The sequence below is a fragment of the Leuciscus leuciscus genome (genome assembly GCF_965113295.1).
Source record: "Leuciscus leuciscus genome assembly, chromosome: 6".
NCBI classification, from domain to species: Eukaryota; Metazoa; Chordata; class Actinopteri; order Cypriniformes; family Leuciscidae; genus Leuciscus; species Leuciscus leuciscus.
In genome coordinates this window covers 18,812,409-18,829,324 of record NC_138730.1, presented here as the reverse complement: position 1 = coordinate 18,829,324, position 16,916 = coordinate 18,812,409, and the positions used below count along the sequence as shown (strand labels likewise).

At 35.8% G+C, this 16,916-nt stretch overlaps 1 protein-coding gene and 1 long non-coding RNA gene across 3 annotated transcripts; one reads left to right on the top strand and one right to left on the bottom strand.

Moving 5' to 3' along the window:
• The first annotated feature begins 359 nt into the window (after nucleotides 1–359).
• Nucleotides 360–4,688, top strand: tmem125b (transmembrane protein 125b). 2 transcript variants are annotated; one of them, XM_082173746.1, is made up of 3 exons: nucleotides 360–572; nucleotides 699–811; nucleotides 3,440–4,688. In XM_082173746.1, the coding sequence occupies exon 3, from the start codon at nucleotides 3,474–3,476 to the stop codon at nucleotides 4,113–4,115; it is 642 nt and encodes a 213-aa protein (XP_082029872.1). In that variant the 5' UTR covers nucleotides 360–572; nucleotides 699–811; nucleotides 3,440–3,473; the 3' UTR covers nucleotides 4,116–4,688. The 2 variants fall into 2 exon arrangements, with proteins under 2 accessions (XP_082029872.1, XP_082029871.1); XM_082173745.1 differs by having other exon boundaries at nucleotides 360–811.
• A 3,975-nt stretch (nucleotides 4,689–8,663) lies between these two features.
• Nucleotides 8,664–10,789, bottom strand: LOC309501622. Its single transcript, XR_014206965.1, has 3 exons — nucleotides 10,630–10,789; nucleotides 10,132–10,262; nucleotides 8,664–9,196 (listed from the first exon to the last, which is right to left on the bottom strand). It is a non-coding gene; the product is annotated as an uncharacterized lncRNA (long non-coding RNA).
• Between the last annotated feature and the right edge of the window lie 6,127 nt (nucleotides 10,790–16,916).

Here is a 16,916-nt window from a genome sequence, read left to right as displayed (position 1 = left end):
TTAGGGCACGGCTTCTTCAGGCTTGTATACATGATATGCGGAGTCCTCCACAGCTCTACTCAGTATGAATTTCCTATATGATCCTATACAAATGAGGTTTATGAAGAATAACATGCCACACATGCTTTTCTGGATAATCAGCACATATAAACACTGAGAAGAGTGGCTCTATTGTTGCTGAGGCGAAGTAAACTTATGTCATGTGAATGACACCATCCTTACAGTCACAAAACATCCATTATGCTGCAAGCGTGACATCAGAGATTCACTTCGTGGGATGTCCCTCAAGTCGGCCTATTGTCTTTCCCACAATGCTTTGAAAGACATCCTTGCTTTTCAGTGTCAGTCAGCCTGCCTGCTAGGCGCACACATGTGTGAGTGTGAGCGCTTGTGTGTGCTCTCCATTTGCGGACATGCTGTTTAGTGTGTCGCTAAGAAGACAATGAGAAACCTCTTATTGTCTTGGTGGAATGTGGCAGAAGACAACGGGAGAAGTATGTCATTGCCCCGAGTGCTTGGCACCAATGTCCAGTCAGCTTGCACTGTGACACACCACAGAATGAGAGAGACAGGTAAACAAAATGACAAAGAAAGAGAGATGTGATAGTTACCAGTCCTGCGCTGCAGCCAAAGCAAATGAGGATGGTGTGTGTGTGTGTTTGTCAGAATTAAGCTTACTAAAATGTCACTTTCTGAAGCAGGAACATGAATGAAAGTCTTATGTTCAGGATACAAGAGGATCACATTTGGAGATTGTATGATGCTTATTCAAAAGTTTGAATCAAGGATTGGAAGCATGCACTGAGGAAAGGTGAGGAAAATCTCCATTAGTTACAATTATCTCTGTGGTTTATGATGATGGATTTTATCATTTCTTCCAGCGTGTTGAAAAACTATTTCAATAGTATACACTTCATTTAAGTAATGGAGGCATAGGTAAAGTTGTTTAAAAAACAGGTTGGGTTACACATACTGAAGCATTTATTTTGCATTTAACTGTTGTAACACAATTGTTTTAATAAGTAAAAAAATAGATTGAGTTGTTATAGAGACGTAAACTGGCAGTGTCTCTTCACAAGTTTGAGACATTTTAATGCTTTTTAAGGTTGTGTAGGAATAGAACCTTGATAATTTCAGATTGCAAATGTTCCAATAATTAATCATATATACTCACAAACTCATGAGCTTTGAAGGATAACTGAATCAGAGCGTTTACTGTATCTGTCTTTTTGAGTGTGTGTGTGTGTGTGTGTGTGTGTGTGTGTGTGTGTGTGTGTGTGTGTGTGTGTGTGTGTGCTTAAGGTTTGGAAAACTTAAAATACTGACTGGTTGTTTATAAATGCACATTTGCATTTAGAGTTTTTGTGTTTGTTAAAAAAAAAACATTAAAGTCCCCCTGCGGTGAACATCAAGATTTGAATGTTGTTTGTAGGTCTATGTGGTGGTTTTAATATACTTTAAGACAAACCGTGTGCAAATTGCATAAGTCAATACGTTGGTGTTTCTGACGTCACAAACTACCTTGTAACCAATCAATCGTCAATGAGTGTGTCTTATTTGCATATTCATAGAACCTCATATACTAAATGTGTCAAGGGTGTAGAATTACATTCAAGCTATTTTAAGGCATTTAATAACATTTAAATATGTAATTTTGGTGACCAAAATTTTAAATTAAAATTATTGACTACAGGGGGACTTTAAAACTTGTAAACCACAATAAAAAAATGTGTTTCTTCTAAAATATGTATTACACAAAATTAGAACTTGATGAGTGCATGCGGCAGTTGCCTCAGACATTAAAGGGAATAATTGTTTTACTGAAAAAAACTGGTGGAGAATTTACTTGAAATAAATTTCAGAAATAATTACAAAGAAATAGCAAATGATTAGTGCTCTCAAATCAACTAATCGCAATAATCACATCTTACATAAAAGTTTGTATATGTATATATATATATATATATACACACTGTATATATATCATTTTTATTATTATTATACATTTTATTTATAGTCACCTTACATTACATTCAAGGACACATTACAAACACAATAAAACAACCAACATTTTACAACATATCATTATTACAGATACAAGTATAAAAGCAATCACATAAAAGCCAGCCTAAAAACATTAGTCTTAAGGAGAGATTTAAAAAAAAAAGAAGACTTTCACTGTTTCGCACATCCTGTGGCAACAAGTTCCATAAATAACAAGATGCATAACTAAAGGCTTGGGACCCCATAAAAGTTGTGTGAGTTTGATGGAGAACAAGAGTGAGTGCAGAAGATGATGTTAAAGTATGAGTAGGAGTGTAGATGTGAAGAAGATCAGATAAGTATGAAGGGGCCAATTTTTTTAGTGCCTTTTAAGAAGAAAGAAATTAAAATCAATAAAATATTTAACCCTGAGCCAATGGAAGTGTTGTAGTATGGGAGCAATGTGTGATGTCTGGAGAGAAGCTTTGACGGCAGGCCATAAATAAGTGTTACAGTAATCAATACAGGAATTGACTAAAGCATGAACAAGAATCATAGTGCTCTTTACTGAGAGAGCCGGATAATATCGATAAATATTACGTATGTGGATATATTCCAAACGAATGACACTGTTTATATGGGATTCACCTTCAAATGATAAAGTGATGTCAAAGATGACACTCAAACTTTTAACCTGTTTAGAAACAAACACTGGAAAATTTTGGATTTGGCCAGATTGGTTTTTGAACCAACAAGTATTTCAGTTTTAAGTTTAAGAAGATTTGATGCGAAACACTCTTTAATCTCAGCAAAACAATCTGAGAGGATAAATGGGGGGAAAGTAGAGGTATAGGTTTGGAGGACAGTCAAAGTTGGGTGTCATCGGCATAACAGTGGAATTGAATACAAAATTTCCTAAAAATATTACCAAGGGGTAAAAGATAAATAATAAATAAAAGAGGACCCAAAACTGAGCCCTGGGGTACACCAGTATTGATGTACGAAGGCTTTGATCTAAACTGCTTGTACAAATTAAGTACAGCCTGTAAAATAAGATCAAAACCAAAAGATTGTGTGTGTGTGTGTGTGTGTGTGTGTGTGTGTGTGTGTGTGTGTGTGTGTGTGTGTGTGTGTGTGTGTGTGTGTGTGTGTGTGTGTGTGCGTGTGTGTGTTATATATTTACAAACCTTTATGTTAGATGTGATTATTTGCAATTAATCGATTTGACACAAATAATACATTGTTCTAAACATGAAATTCTGAAGTAGAAAAACTGAAGTACAATTTTCTTTTTAAGAATCTATTTTCAACTAATATATATAATAAAATAACGAATATACTTATAAATTAATAACAACCTAGATAAATAAATGCTGTAAACTTAACTTATGTTAATGCATTGAACCTTTATGTAAAGTGTTAATAACTGTAAAATGTGTCATGTCTGACCATACAGCGTGGAGACAGCATACCGCCAGACAACCCTTGAGATGGAGCTTCTCCCTCTGAGTCCTGGAGCACACCATCTGCATGCGGACCCTTTGTGGCTCCAGCGCCAAGCCGTGGAGGACCAGGTGGAGCTGTGGTGGTTCAAAAAGCCACACGTCTCTCTTGTGTGCTACTGCTTTTCAGTGGCCATGGTTCTGAGCCTGGGCTCGGCTGGCGTGGGGCTCCTCTCGACCGCCTCTTCCGCTGTTGGGCCTTCTGTACTGTGGCGTTTGGGCGTAGGATCTACTCTCTGTCTCCTGGCACTGGTGGTCCTCATGAAGCAGCTGCTCAGCTCTGCTGTGCAAGACATGGGCTGCATACACAGCCGCAGACGCATCGAGCAGCTGCGGAGTGGAGGAACGGCAGATCCCGTGCTGTTGCTCTTCACTGGCCTGGCGCTGGTGGTCTGTGGGACGACGCTTCTCAGTCTCACCAAGTCAGACATGCTGCTTTCTGGTGTGACCCTCCTGGCCAGTGGGGGCGCTGTGGTGCTTGGTGTGATGGCATATGGAGTGATAGTTTATGTGCAGGGGAAGAGAAATGCGAGAAGGCGAAGGCGACGAAGGGGGAGAGTGTTTACAGTGACGGGACAAAGGAACCGTCCATGGAGGGATTCAACATCTAGTCAGTCGAATTTGTTATGAGAGATAAATTGAGAATTCCTTCTGCCCCTGGTTCCTACATGATGATAAAACTTATTTCCACATATTGTTCTATTAATTTTTCACCTGCAAAATAAATGGCATTATGTATTCTCTGCAGTTTGTCTAGAAGACATCTTTGACAATCAAACACCTCCAAAGCAAATAGCATTGCCATTTCTTGCTTTATGTTGTATTTTCTGAGCGCCAGGCAATGGAACGCCCTTATAGTTGGAAGTCAAAGATAACAAGTAGGAATATCCCATATCGATATGGAAGAATTCTGAATGTGTATGTGCAGTAGATTACAATAAAGCATATGCCTTAGAATACTTTATCCCAAAATGCAATGCATTCAACTTCACCGTCCATCTGATGAATTCTGGCCTTCTTCTCGCACTATTTCGGTGGCAAAAAAGTAAGTGTACTATGCTGTTGTTTACATGAAGTGTGTCGTTCCACACAGCTGTCCACAGATAGCACCAAAACCAACAGTGTCAACAGTTATTTCTACACACGTTTCAGAGGAAATCAACCAGCTCATATTTGTTGAATGGCCAAAACAATAACAAGTACCCAGACAGCAACATAGTGTCGGCCCAGATCCGGCCCACATCTAGTACATGTGGATTCCACCCGCACCAGATGTGGGCCGGATCTCGGCCGGCACTATGTTGCTGTCTGGGTATGCACACTTTGCTTAATAAATCTATGAAATCTATATACAGCTCTATAAAATATAAGTGGTAGCCGACATGTGATGTAGTTTAGCTGTAAAGTAAATTGTGATGCGCTCTTCGTGATTATGTTAATTCACATAAACTAAATACATTCTAATCTAATTTTATGCTACGCAGTTATTGTGAAATCTATGTACATAAGCATCTTTGTTCTATTAAGTGTGGAAACGACAGAGGCTGCATCCTATTTATTTTGAATAAATTACTTCACTACCGCTAAAAATATATATATGTGATCTGGACGCATTACATTCGCCATGTTGTCATTATCATGTGACCTACCAGCGTCAGATACGTCGCTTCACTGCCATTCATAAATCCTCTCCCGTGGCCTCATGGGATGGTAAGGTGTATCATATGCACACTTCAGAATGTTGCCAGAAGTAGTAGGCTAGGTCTTCTTGGTACTTTTTGTCTACTCTTTTATTAAGTAGGCCTACTGTGAATTCAGACACTTTTGTCACATACTGTTTTCCCACAAATATATAGCAGAGAAGTATTGATTTCGGATGCAACCAGTGTCTTTTTTCATGTCTGAAGTAGCCTATTGAATACTTCATTGAAAAAAGTTTATTTTAATTTAATTTTTTATTTATTTTACTTTTTATTTATTTTACAAGACGTTAAGGCAGATATTCAAAAGAAATGCCACAATGTAAAATAAAGATTGAATGGTAAACAGTTATTATGGATGGATCAATTACATAAATTGGAGGTGTTCATGCTGTCATGTGAACTTTGTGATTTAAGAAAACAAATCTAAATGCTGCAACAAAAGAGAGAAAGAAATTAAAAGACTGAATGGATGGCAGGAATGGAATAACTGGATGACATTTGACAAAACGTGCAGAGCACACACTCATTGGAATACTATCCCAGAATGCAATGTGTTCGGCTTCCCCTTCCATTTCCAATCTGATGAATGGACCAAACTGCTAGTGTATTGGCACACTACTCATACTATTTCTGTGGCAAAATGCCTGTCCTATACTGAATTCATCCTCTGTCTTGACTTGAAGTGATGCTGTTATGTTTACTGTGCGTCTGCGTCTGTCATTCCACACAGTTGACTACAGATGGCGCAAAAAGCTAAAAGTCTAAACTAATGTCTACATATTTCTTTTCCAGACTAAGCTGTTCATTGAACCAACTCACATTTGTTGAATGACTAATGTTTTAAGTATGCACACTGTTAGGAGATCTTTATCAATTTTACAAAAATGTTCTGGCAAGCAGTTATATTAATTTAGAAATGCTTTTATTGTGAAATCTATGTACATACAAAGCATTGTAAGCATCTTTGTTCCATTGGGAATGACAATGTCTCTTTTTTTTCATTTGCTGAATTGAAGACACCACAAGTTACCTTTTTTTCTTCTTCTTCTTCTTTTTAAACGAGATTTTTAAAGGAAAATCTACACTTGAAAATAAAACAAACAGTGAAGAATGAGCTAAATAACTTAACAATTGTATGGCAAACAATTATTATGGGTGGATTAATTACATAAGTTTGAGGTGTTAAGATGTTGTTTGAACTGTGTGCGATCATAAGAAAACAAATCTTTGGGGATTCACCTGAATATGAATGGAATTTAAGTTAAGAAAAGTTAAGATTATTCAACAGCATTTGTGGCAAAACTTAATGTTTATTACCACTAAACATACATTTCTTTTCTTTTTTCTTTTTTAAAATGAGGCACTTACAGTGGAAGTGGATGTTGCCAATTTTGGAGGATTTAAAAGTAGAAATGGGAAGCTTATAATTTTTATAAAAGCACATATTCGTTCTTATTTTAAAACCTGTGTATCATATAACTGTAAAGCTGTTTAAACCATCATGTTTTTCAGTAATTTTCAGGGTTTCAGGTGTTATGTGTCGCGATGATGACAACCCGGTCTCATGAGATAACTTAACTCTCTATAACTAATTATGAAATCACAGCTAGAAAAAATTAAAGACTTTATATTTTACATATATTTAAGGCTTTTCCAAAATTAGTTTTCTACATCTGTCCATTAACTTTTTTTTTTTTTTAGGTTGCGGATGTGCCGTCATTTATTACTGACTTATTGGGTAAATTATTTTTGGCAAATTGTCTGAAACTTCACACACATTCAAATGCATTTTCACTATCTAAGAAGTAGTTTAATGCCCTTAGTTTCAAAAACATTAAAAAAGCCTTAATGATATTCAATCTTGTGCTACAATATTTCATTTGGAACTAACATGTGAAAATGTCAAAAACTTGACACAAATTCAGATGCAACTTTACTGCCTGTGTAAAGTATGAAACCATGTCTTAGAGTTTCAAAAAGCATTAACCCTTAAACGCATACCTCGGGTCTTTAGTGACCCGGGGCGTCATTTACTTTCCTCTTCATTCAGTTTTTAAAGTAAGACATCAACCTTCTTAGTATTCCTCAATCAATTCATTATAAACAATATAACAAGAAACAAAAAATAAAAAATAAAATTGTAAAAGAATAGGCTACCTGTTTTTCCATTCATTTTTTGTAAAAATTGCATAGGGTCGCTAATGACCCGAGGTGTGTAACAGTGTAAGTAGCCTATATTTTTTTCTGCACAACAATAATTGAATCTTCAATGACTGAATAAGTTTATTCCACAAGGTGTCAATGTCTGATACTCAATGATGAAGTGACATTTCACTCATAGTTACCACAGGCAGAAAACAAAAGAATAGGAAGTATCATCAGCAAAGTTTTTGGAGCATTTGCTTGTCAGTGTAGTGAGACCAATAGTGGCATCTTTCCTGACCTCTGGCTGTAGTATGGATCACATCTTCCAATCTGGCATAGGATAATGTAACAAAATGCCTGACTTTTACAGCAATCTATAACTTATATTCTTTATCTCTGCCATCACCCTCTCTGCTTCCATCCTCATTGATCCTCAACTTCTTCCTTTTTTACTTCCTCTCTGTTGTAAGGCTGGAAAAACTGGAAGATGTCGAGCCGTCTCATTTAACATTTTAACTCTCTCTTGCTAAATTATCATTTCCATCCGAGACGAAAACACACTCAAGTCCATCACCTCGGTATTGTCTTAATTTACATTTCTTTCCCTTCACCCCCTCTTCCCCCATCTCTTCTATCCACATGCTGAAACCATCTGAAATTCACCCAAAAATCTATATGGTTTAATGTGAACAACTATCATACAACACTAAACATTCAGTATCATTAGAAATGTCTCAGTGCGACTGGTACAAAGGCCACCAATCCACAAAGAGTGTTTATAATGCCAAATGCAATTGGGCTACATTGTAAAAAGCACAATTTTAATCCTACTTTTTATGGAATATTGCACTATTGGCCTATACATGTTTTATCTGTCCACAACATTTTTCACGTGTCCTCGTAATCTTAAATCAAAATAACTTCCGCTCCCTCTTGCAGTTCATCTCTTCTCTTCTCTGATGATGTGTTTACTGGCGTGAGGGCGGGACAACCTGTCAATCACATGACATCACAGCAATAGCAATCCACAACCATCCAATCAATTCCCCATGATCAAAATCACGTCCCACCCTACATTTTTTTTGTTTGATAAACCGTTTCACTCAGATATAAGTCAAAATATGGATAAAAAAAAGACTATTGTAACTTCCATTTCATGGAACTTTAATGTGGGCTTCTGCTGCTGCCCATTTACTTCTATTGTAACGGCCATACTTTTACTTCTATTAAACAAAAGGAGGGATGAACATCATGCCATACCATGTTGATTAAACTTAACTTGTACTGAGATCAGAATATTGCTTTAAGAAACTGACTGCTAGAATGCATATTCTTTGAAGAACAATTTATTTGAAATAGAAATGTGTAACAATATTATATCTTTACTGTTAATAAAAGCATACATTTAAAAAATGTCATAGTAATTCCAAACTTTATGGGGACATAGCAGTACACGGACAAAACCAGTTTATATAATTTCTGGAATGATCAGTTCATCATCACTGTCTTCAGCATCTTCCAGTTGGTTCTCCTCTTCCTCTTCTATCTCTCTCACACTTGCCTGGATGTAGTTGTCCTCGATGAAGCCATCATCATCCTCATCATCTGAACTTTCTCCAGTATGTCTCATTCTACCCCTCATGCCACGCACTGGGATTTCTCCCTCCAGCGCTCCGGCTTGGTTGATCTGGCTGGCTGTTTCTTCGTCCAGTAAAAAAGCGTGACTGTTTCCAGCCATCCGGCACCATCGGAAGAAACGGTATCTCACGGCCAGTGCTATGAGGAGTCCGATGGAAAGCACTGCTGTCAAAGCACCGAGCACAACAGGCCAGCTGGAGTTCCCTTCAGCGACTCCTGTTGTGTCTGACGAAAGAGGTTACAGTACATCAGGAATACAGAGTGTATATTGTTTTTGATGGCAGTGGCTTGTGTCTCTATGAATTCACAAAACCATACATTGAAACATATTGGAATATTTATTATTTCAGAGCTTGGTTCAGGTCAAGTTTCAGTCAAATAAAAGCTCTATGGACAGAATCCTTACCACACACTCACACATATTGAGTTTCCATTTTTTTATGAGGACTTTCCATAAACATAATGATTTTTATACTGTACAGACTATATATATATATATACAAACATAATTCACATTCAATGGAAGTTTAAGGTCCAATGCATTGCATGAGGTTAAACATTAATATAGCCACAAGACCTACTGTGATACATTTCCTTAATATTGTCTTTTCAATTCCTGTCATCAAAGCCATTAGTGTGTTCAACATGAATTACATTGGTAATGTGTAACCAAAGAATTAAGCTGCAGTATTACAAAGTATATATGGACCAAATAATATAATATAATATAATATAATATAATATAATATAATATAATATAATATAATATAATATAATGTAATGTAATGTAATGTAATGTAATGTAATATAATATAATATAATATAATATAATGTAATATAATATAATATAATAATTTATTGTCTGTGTGAAGTAAAAAACAAAACAAAAATCGATGTTTTGAACCCAGAACATTATTGTTTAATTATTACTGTGCTGATTTTAAGAGGTGTAACGTGTATGTGTTATTTAAAAAATAAACACTAATGCTCAATTTTGGTACTGTCATCAGCTTCAATTAGAGGTTAATTTGCTTTTTAAAATAAAATTTCACACAGTTTTTGCCATGCAAATAATCTGACAAGAATATATATATGATGCATGTTTTATGTTTGACAGGGCTAAACAGTGATTAAGGCATTAATTAGATAATGTTCGTTACCGTTTAATGATGATGAAGTTACTTGTTTTTCTTCAGAAGTCAGACATTCATGTGCAGACATTGCCATAACCAAATATGTCATTAGAACCATATTAACTCTGTGATGCATGATATTTCCCATGATGCCCTATCTAGAAGAAACAAAATAATTTTGATAATGATCATTTTTGTTGTTTCCATAAATCACCCTTAGTCTGTCATATCAATTTCCTGATATGGAATCACATGGTGAAACAGTCAAAGCATTACATTTAGTCTAAATTAGAAGTACAATAATAACTCATTTTGAGGCACAGAAAAGACAAGAACTTACTTGATAATATGTTATGTCATGTTACTGTAGCATTAATGCTTAAATACAAGAATGTGCACAAGTGCACTGCAATGCACAATAGTCATATGACCATCATGTGATCAATTGAAAAGAGAAATACATTATTATATAGTCAAAAACATATTGAAATAACAGTAAAATTAATAGAAATGTTTTATACATACCTGGTACAATATATTCAGCGTAACTGATTATTTTTGCATCATGTTGGAAAAGTGAGGAGTGAATCACAATGAAGGCATCTTGAGCAAAGGTTGAAAGAGGTGTAACTCAGCTAGGTTAATGGGTAATGTTTATTATCTGTTAACTCATTTCTATTTCCTTCTGTATTTGCTGATATCATCTGATCTACATTTGACATTTAAATACAGTACTGGCTTAAAACATAGTCTGTAATAGACTCTTATAGTTTGTAAAAAGTTAATAAAAATAGTTTTCCCTTGTGAAAAAAGAGTACAATTTACAAAGAGTACTTGTTATGCAAAAGAATATACTTAAGAGTGACCTAATAGTCTACAGAAACTTCCTTCTAAACTACAGGAGAACCTATATTGGTGCTAGAAGAGGTGTTAGTGAGATCAGAATGGAGCGCTACAGGTTCCAATGTCCCATGGAGATATATGCAAATGAACTGTCCTTAAGATAACATGTTAAGCTATCTGGCACACTGTTGTTCTAAATCCAAAACTTTAAAAAGAAAAAAAGTTTAGTTCATCTCATGCAATATTTATCAGTCACGGCCTCCTTTATCCTTCTGAGGGCTGTTCCATAAAACAAGATTAGAATACAAGACAGGCTTATTTTGGTTAGTCAGACTTATTGTTGGTGGATTCTGTTTCATATAGCAAACTTAAAATAGTTCAAACTCAGTTACTCTGGCAACTTATGCTGGGAAACTAGCCTTGTCCAGGGCAGGCTAACTGTCAGGCTAAGCCTGAGTTGTTACACAGATCCTCTAACACTGACCGACAGGAACACAATGATATTACCACTGGCACTCTCATACCATTATTTGACTTTATTAACCACTATCAGTCCAAAAATAAATATACAGTATACAGAAAATCAACATTGATAATGATACACATGATACAAGGATAAATGAGACAATATAGACCTACAAAAGTGTTAAATTATATTGTATATGAAATGTTTATGTTAACGTTTTTATATATTTTTTTTTTCTTTTACATAACAATTGATATTATACAATAGAATTTATATATACAGTGGGGAGAACAAGTATTTGATACACTGCCGTTTTTGCAGGTTTTCCCACTTACAAAGCATGCAGAGGTCTGTAATTTTTTATCATAGGAACTCTTCAACTGTGAGTGGCGGAATCTAAAACAAAAATCCAGAAAATCACATTGAATGATTTTTAAGTAATTAATTTGCATTTTATTGCATGACAGAAGTATTTGATACATCAGAATAGCAGAACTTAATATTTGGTAAAGAAACTTTTGTTTGCAATTACAGAGATCATACATTTCCTGTAGTTCTTGACCAGGTTTGCACACACTGCAGCAGGGATTTTGGCACACTCCTCCATACAGACCTTCTCCAGATCCTTCAGGTTTCGGGGCTGTCGCTGGGCAATACGGACTTTCAGCTCCCTCCAAAGATTTTCTATTGGGTTCAGGTCTGGAGACTGGCTAGGCCACTCCAGGACCTTGAGATGCTTCTTACGGAGCCACTCCTTAGTTGCCCTGGCTAAGTGTTTCGGGTCGTTGTCATGCTGGAAGACCCAGCCACGACCCATCTTCAATGCTCTTACTGAGGGAAGGAGGTTGTTGGCCAAGATATCGCGATACATGGCCCCATCCATCCTCCCCTCAATACGGTGCAGTGGTCCTGTCCCCTTTGGTTTTGGTTTTGGTCTAAACTCCACTCGCCGTGTTTGGAGGAAGAAGAAGAATGAGTACAACCCCAAGAACACCATCCCAACCGTGAAGCATGGAGGTGGAAACATCATTCTTTGGGCTCTATTTTTGTCTCATCAGACCACATGACCTTCTCCCATTCCTCCTCTGGATCATCCAGATGGTCATTGGCAAACTTCAGATGGGCCTGGACATGCGCTGGCTTGAGCAGGGGGACCTTGCGTGCGCTGCAGGATTTTAATCCATGATGGCGTAGTGTGTTACTAATGGTTTTCTTTGAGACTGTGGTCCCAGCTCTCTTCAGGTCATTGACCAGGTTCTGCTGTGTAGTTCTGGGCTGATCCCTCACCTTCCTCATGATCATTGATGCCCCACGAGGTGAGATCTTGCATGGTGCCCCAGACTGAGGGAGATTGACCGTCATCTTGAACTTCTTCCATTTTCTAATAATTGCGCCAACAGTTGTGGCCTTCTCACCAAGCTGCTTGCCTATTGTCCTGTAGCCTACCCCAGCCATGTGCAGGTCTACAATTTTATTCCTGATGTCCTTACACAGCTCTCTGGTCTTGGCCATTGTGGAGAGGTTGTTGGAGTCTGTTTGATTGAGGTTGTGGACAGGTGTCTTTTATACAGGTAACGAGTTCAAACAGGTGCAGTTAATACAGGTAATGAGTGGAGAACAGGAGGGCTTCTTAAAGAAATAACTAACAGGTCTGTGAGAGCCGGAATTCTTACTGGTTGGTAGGTGATCAAATACTTATGTCATGCAATAAAATGCAAATTAATTATTTAAAAATCATACAATGTGATTTTCTGGATTTGTGTTTTAGATTCCGTCTCTCACAGTTGAAGAATACCTATGATAAAAATGACAGACCTCTACATGCTTTGTAAGTGGGAAAACCTGCAAAATCGGCAGTGTATCAAATACTTGTTCTCCCCACTGTATATATATATCCTACAGGTTTTCTTTTCATGGCTGAATGTTTTGTGCCCAAGATTGAATTGTTAATTGTTTTCAAGATTTATGAATACATTTCTCTCTGGTTTTGTTTGGCAGCTGTAGTACATTTTTATGGTTATTAGAAGAACATTACGATCTTAAGAAAAAGCTTTTAAAAGCCGAAGTTACAATCACAAAATTTAAAATAGATAATTACAAAAGCACTGGTAAGATGAATCTGAGCTTTGTAATTGGCCTACAGTATATTAGCCTGCATTTGATTAACCCCATTACAATAGTCCCTTTACAGTTATTCATATTATAAAAATACACTTACTTGTAGGTTTAAAATTCTAAATAAGGCACATCTAATGTCCAACAACAAATATTTTAGCATATATATATTTTATGTACTCTATTATGTCTTTCAATTCAAACACTTTTAACACAATTATACAAATGGACAGTTTTAAAAACATAATATTTCCCCCCAATAAATATTCCTTATTTTTCCTTCTACTTTTTTTTCCTTTTGTGATCACCTACCCACACATCAATAACACATTTCTAGAACAATAACCAATAAGTACATAGACACTTTTACATATGAAAAAAGGAAAAAAGACAAAAATATATAAATAAATACAAATTAAACATTCATATATTTATATCAAAGTCTTATAATGACACTTATGATAATTCCTAATAAGTTATTCAAGTAATATTATTTAAATATCAAATAATACCAATATTAAATAAGTAAATAAATAAAAGAACAAATAATTAAAAGGGAGGGAGGGTTATATAAAAAAAGTAATTAATGTAGGCTAATATTTATTCCTTTATTTTATGGAATATTCTTTGATTTTAGAGTTGCCCATATCTTTTCTAAATGTATACTTTTGCTCTTAATTTCACGTTATCCTCTCTATAGTGTACTTTAGAAACTAAATCTAACCAATCATTTAAAACTGGGGATTCTTGCTTTAGAGAAAAAAGAAAAAAAAAAAGAAAAAAAAGTGCTTTAAAAGCTGTAGTTATCAGCATTCTAAATACGTATAAGTCATCTTTATTAAGTAACATAGGTCCTATACCCCAAACTATATTTATCTATCTATAACTATATCTATCTTTATTATATTTGGTTTCTTAAAAATGTCTTCCCTGAATTACTTCTGTTCAATCTTTTATTCTTAGTATAAAATATAGGCTATGAGTGTAATGAGCTATAAGTTCACTGCAACTTATCCAACATCCTACAGATAAAATATTATAGTTAGAAGATAATACTAATTCATTTTCAGAGCAAAATGTATATTTTAGTCAGAATTATTGCGCTCCTGTTTGGCGCGCATGCGCGCAGCAGCGCTCGTTCAACGTGAAGTTTAGCAGCAAAATGGAAATATTGGCACGATGGAAAATATACCTGTGAAATTTAAGTTTTGCACTGAGGAAAACACCATTTCTCAAACGCATAAAACAGCACAAAATACTATGCTGTATGATGAATGGTGGATCGATTTGATCCATGATCGACCTCTAGGGCTGCTTTAGAAACGGGTGCACATTCAATTATCCAGCCTTTAAACCTCGATCAAATTAGTTGGATTGCGTGAACATTAATTACCTTTTATGAAACCTCTTTAGCCCCAATTTATTTGTTATAGGTTCATTCAAGTCAGGCGTTGGAGCTTAATCCCCGCTTTTCTTAGCGTCTCCTCTCCACTGAAAATTTATTTGGAGTGAGTAGGCCTACAAGATAAGACATGACTATAGAAAAAAGAAAAGAAAAGAAAAGAAAAGAAAAGAAAAGAAACTTGACTGAAAATAGAGATGTAGGCCTATTCACCTTGGCTGCATGTTGTCTTGTGTATTCATGCATAGCTATGTCATATGACAGAACATTACATTTAGCTTGTTTTACTAAAACACATAATTTTCAGTAAAAAAAAAAAAGTAATAAGTGTAGGTCAGCATTTATCATTATTATTGTGCGTAAGTGTTGGGGTGGGCTTGAAATGCAATTCATTCTGGGGTAATCTGCATTTTTAAGTAGTGATAGGTCTATTTAAATTTTTTGAGTATCTTCTCCAGATTATACTTTGAGTATCTTCTCCAAGGCGAGATCTTCAAGCTGCCCGATATCTTCTTTGTGCAGACATTGCAGATACAAACATTGCAAACGCTGAGGGAAACCTTTAGGGTTGTCGAGTTACTGATGCTATGAGGTGTGTTAGTGCACCTGTCATTCACATCTTTTTTATTGCAGAATTTATAATTACATACAAGATCAGAGCAAGATCATAATCCCAAACAACAATAATGAATCCCGAACAATCCCATCCCATCCCAAACAATCATAATAAAAATATTATAAAAAAACATATATAACATATATATCACATAAAAAATAAATATATCATGGTTTTGCGTACATCAGTATGAGTATGAGAAAAAAAAGCACAATGACAAGGATAAATATCTTTGAATAATTCGTCATAATGCATAAAAAAGTGATTTTTGTTTTGTTTGTTAAGCTATAAGTCTGAGGGATGAAACAAGAGAGTTAAATTCAACAAGAAAATGAGGAAAACATGAAGCAGATTTAAGCCACTTGCTTGTGGATGAACATTTTTTCATATAAATTAAAGAAATTAACAACATAATTCAAGAGAATGATTTTGGGTTTTCGTAATAAAAAATAATAGCCCTATCTATAAGGATAATACTGTGGGTCACATTAGAAGGGTTGAAAATATAAGAACTTCAACCCAAAACTTATTGGTTAGGCTATACTACAATCACAAAATAAATGAGCACTTGTTTCTTTAACAAGACCACAAAATGAGCAAGTTTCATCAATATCAAGATATTTACAGATAGACTAAATTAATTAAAGCTGTCATTCATATCTTTTAAAGGCCCCCTGAAATCAAAATGTAAGTTTTTTAGCTCTTTGGATGAATATTTTAGCCTTAATGTTATAAACAAGCTAATAAGCTGGTGTGTTCCAAAACAATGACAAAATTTGGGGAATTTATATAGAAGCCTACCTTACTACTATTAATTTGAGGCATTTATTAACAACCCTTCTGTACATTTCCCCTGAATCAAGATCAGGTGGTGAGATTGCCATTAATCACCCTAGCATGTCTTAGATAATGCAGACTGAGATAAAGGCGTTAGACTGGCCATCATCCACTGGAGGGTGAAAAAGCACACTGACAAACACACACCTGCCAACACTGGTAGAGCCTCAGCGACCCGTGTCCACGTTGGCCAACTCTTTCTAAACCCCCTCACTGTTTGACATCTACATTGAGTCATGTCAGTTGCTTCATCTTTATGTTTTGTCCTGTTTTATTTTTTCTTCTTTCACACATACATGAAGAAATCCCCTTTCCAATTGTTCAGAGATCTTTAATCCATCTTCAGATCGGCTTAATGCACTGCGGCTCTAATAGGATCGCTGGTATTAACCTCTGGGACAATACCGCCAGCTGTCCCAGAGCCCCCTATTGGCCATTCTGAAGTACAGGGTAAGGGGGTGTGGTGGGGCAGAACGAAGAGAGAGAGAGACAGAAGGAGAGTGTGTTAGTGACCGGAAAGGGTGATGGGCTTT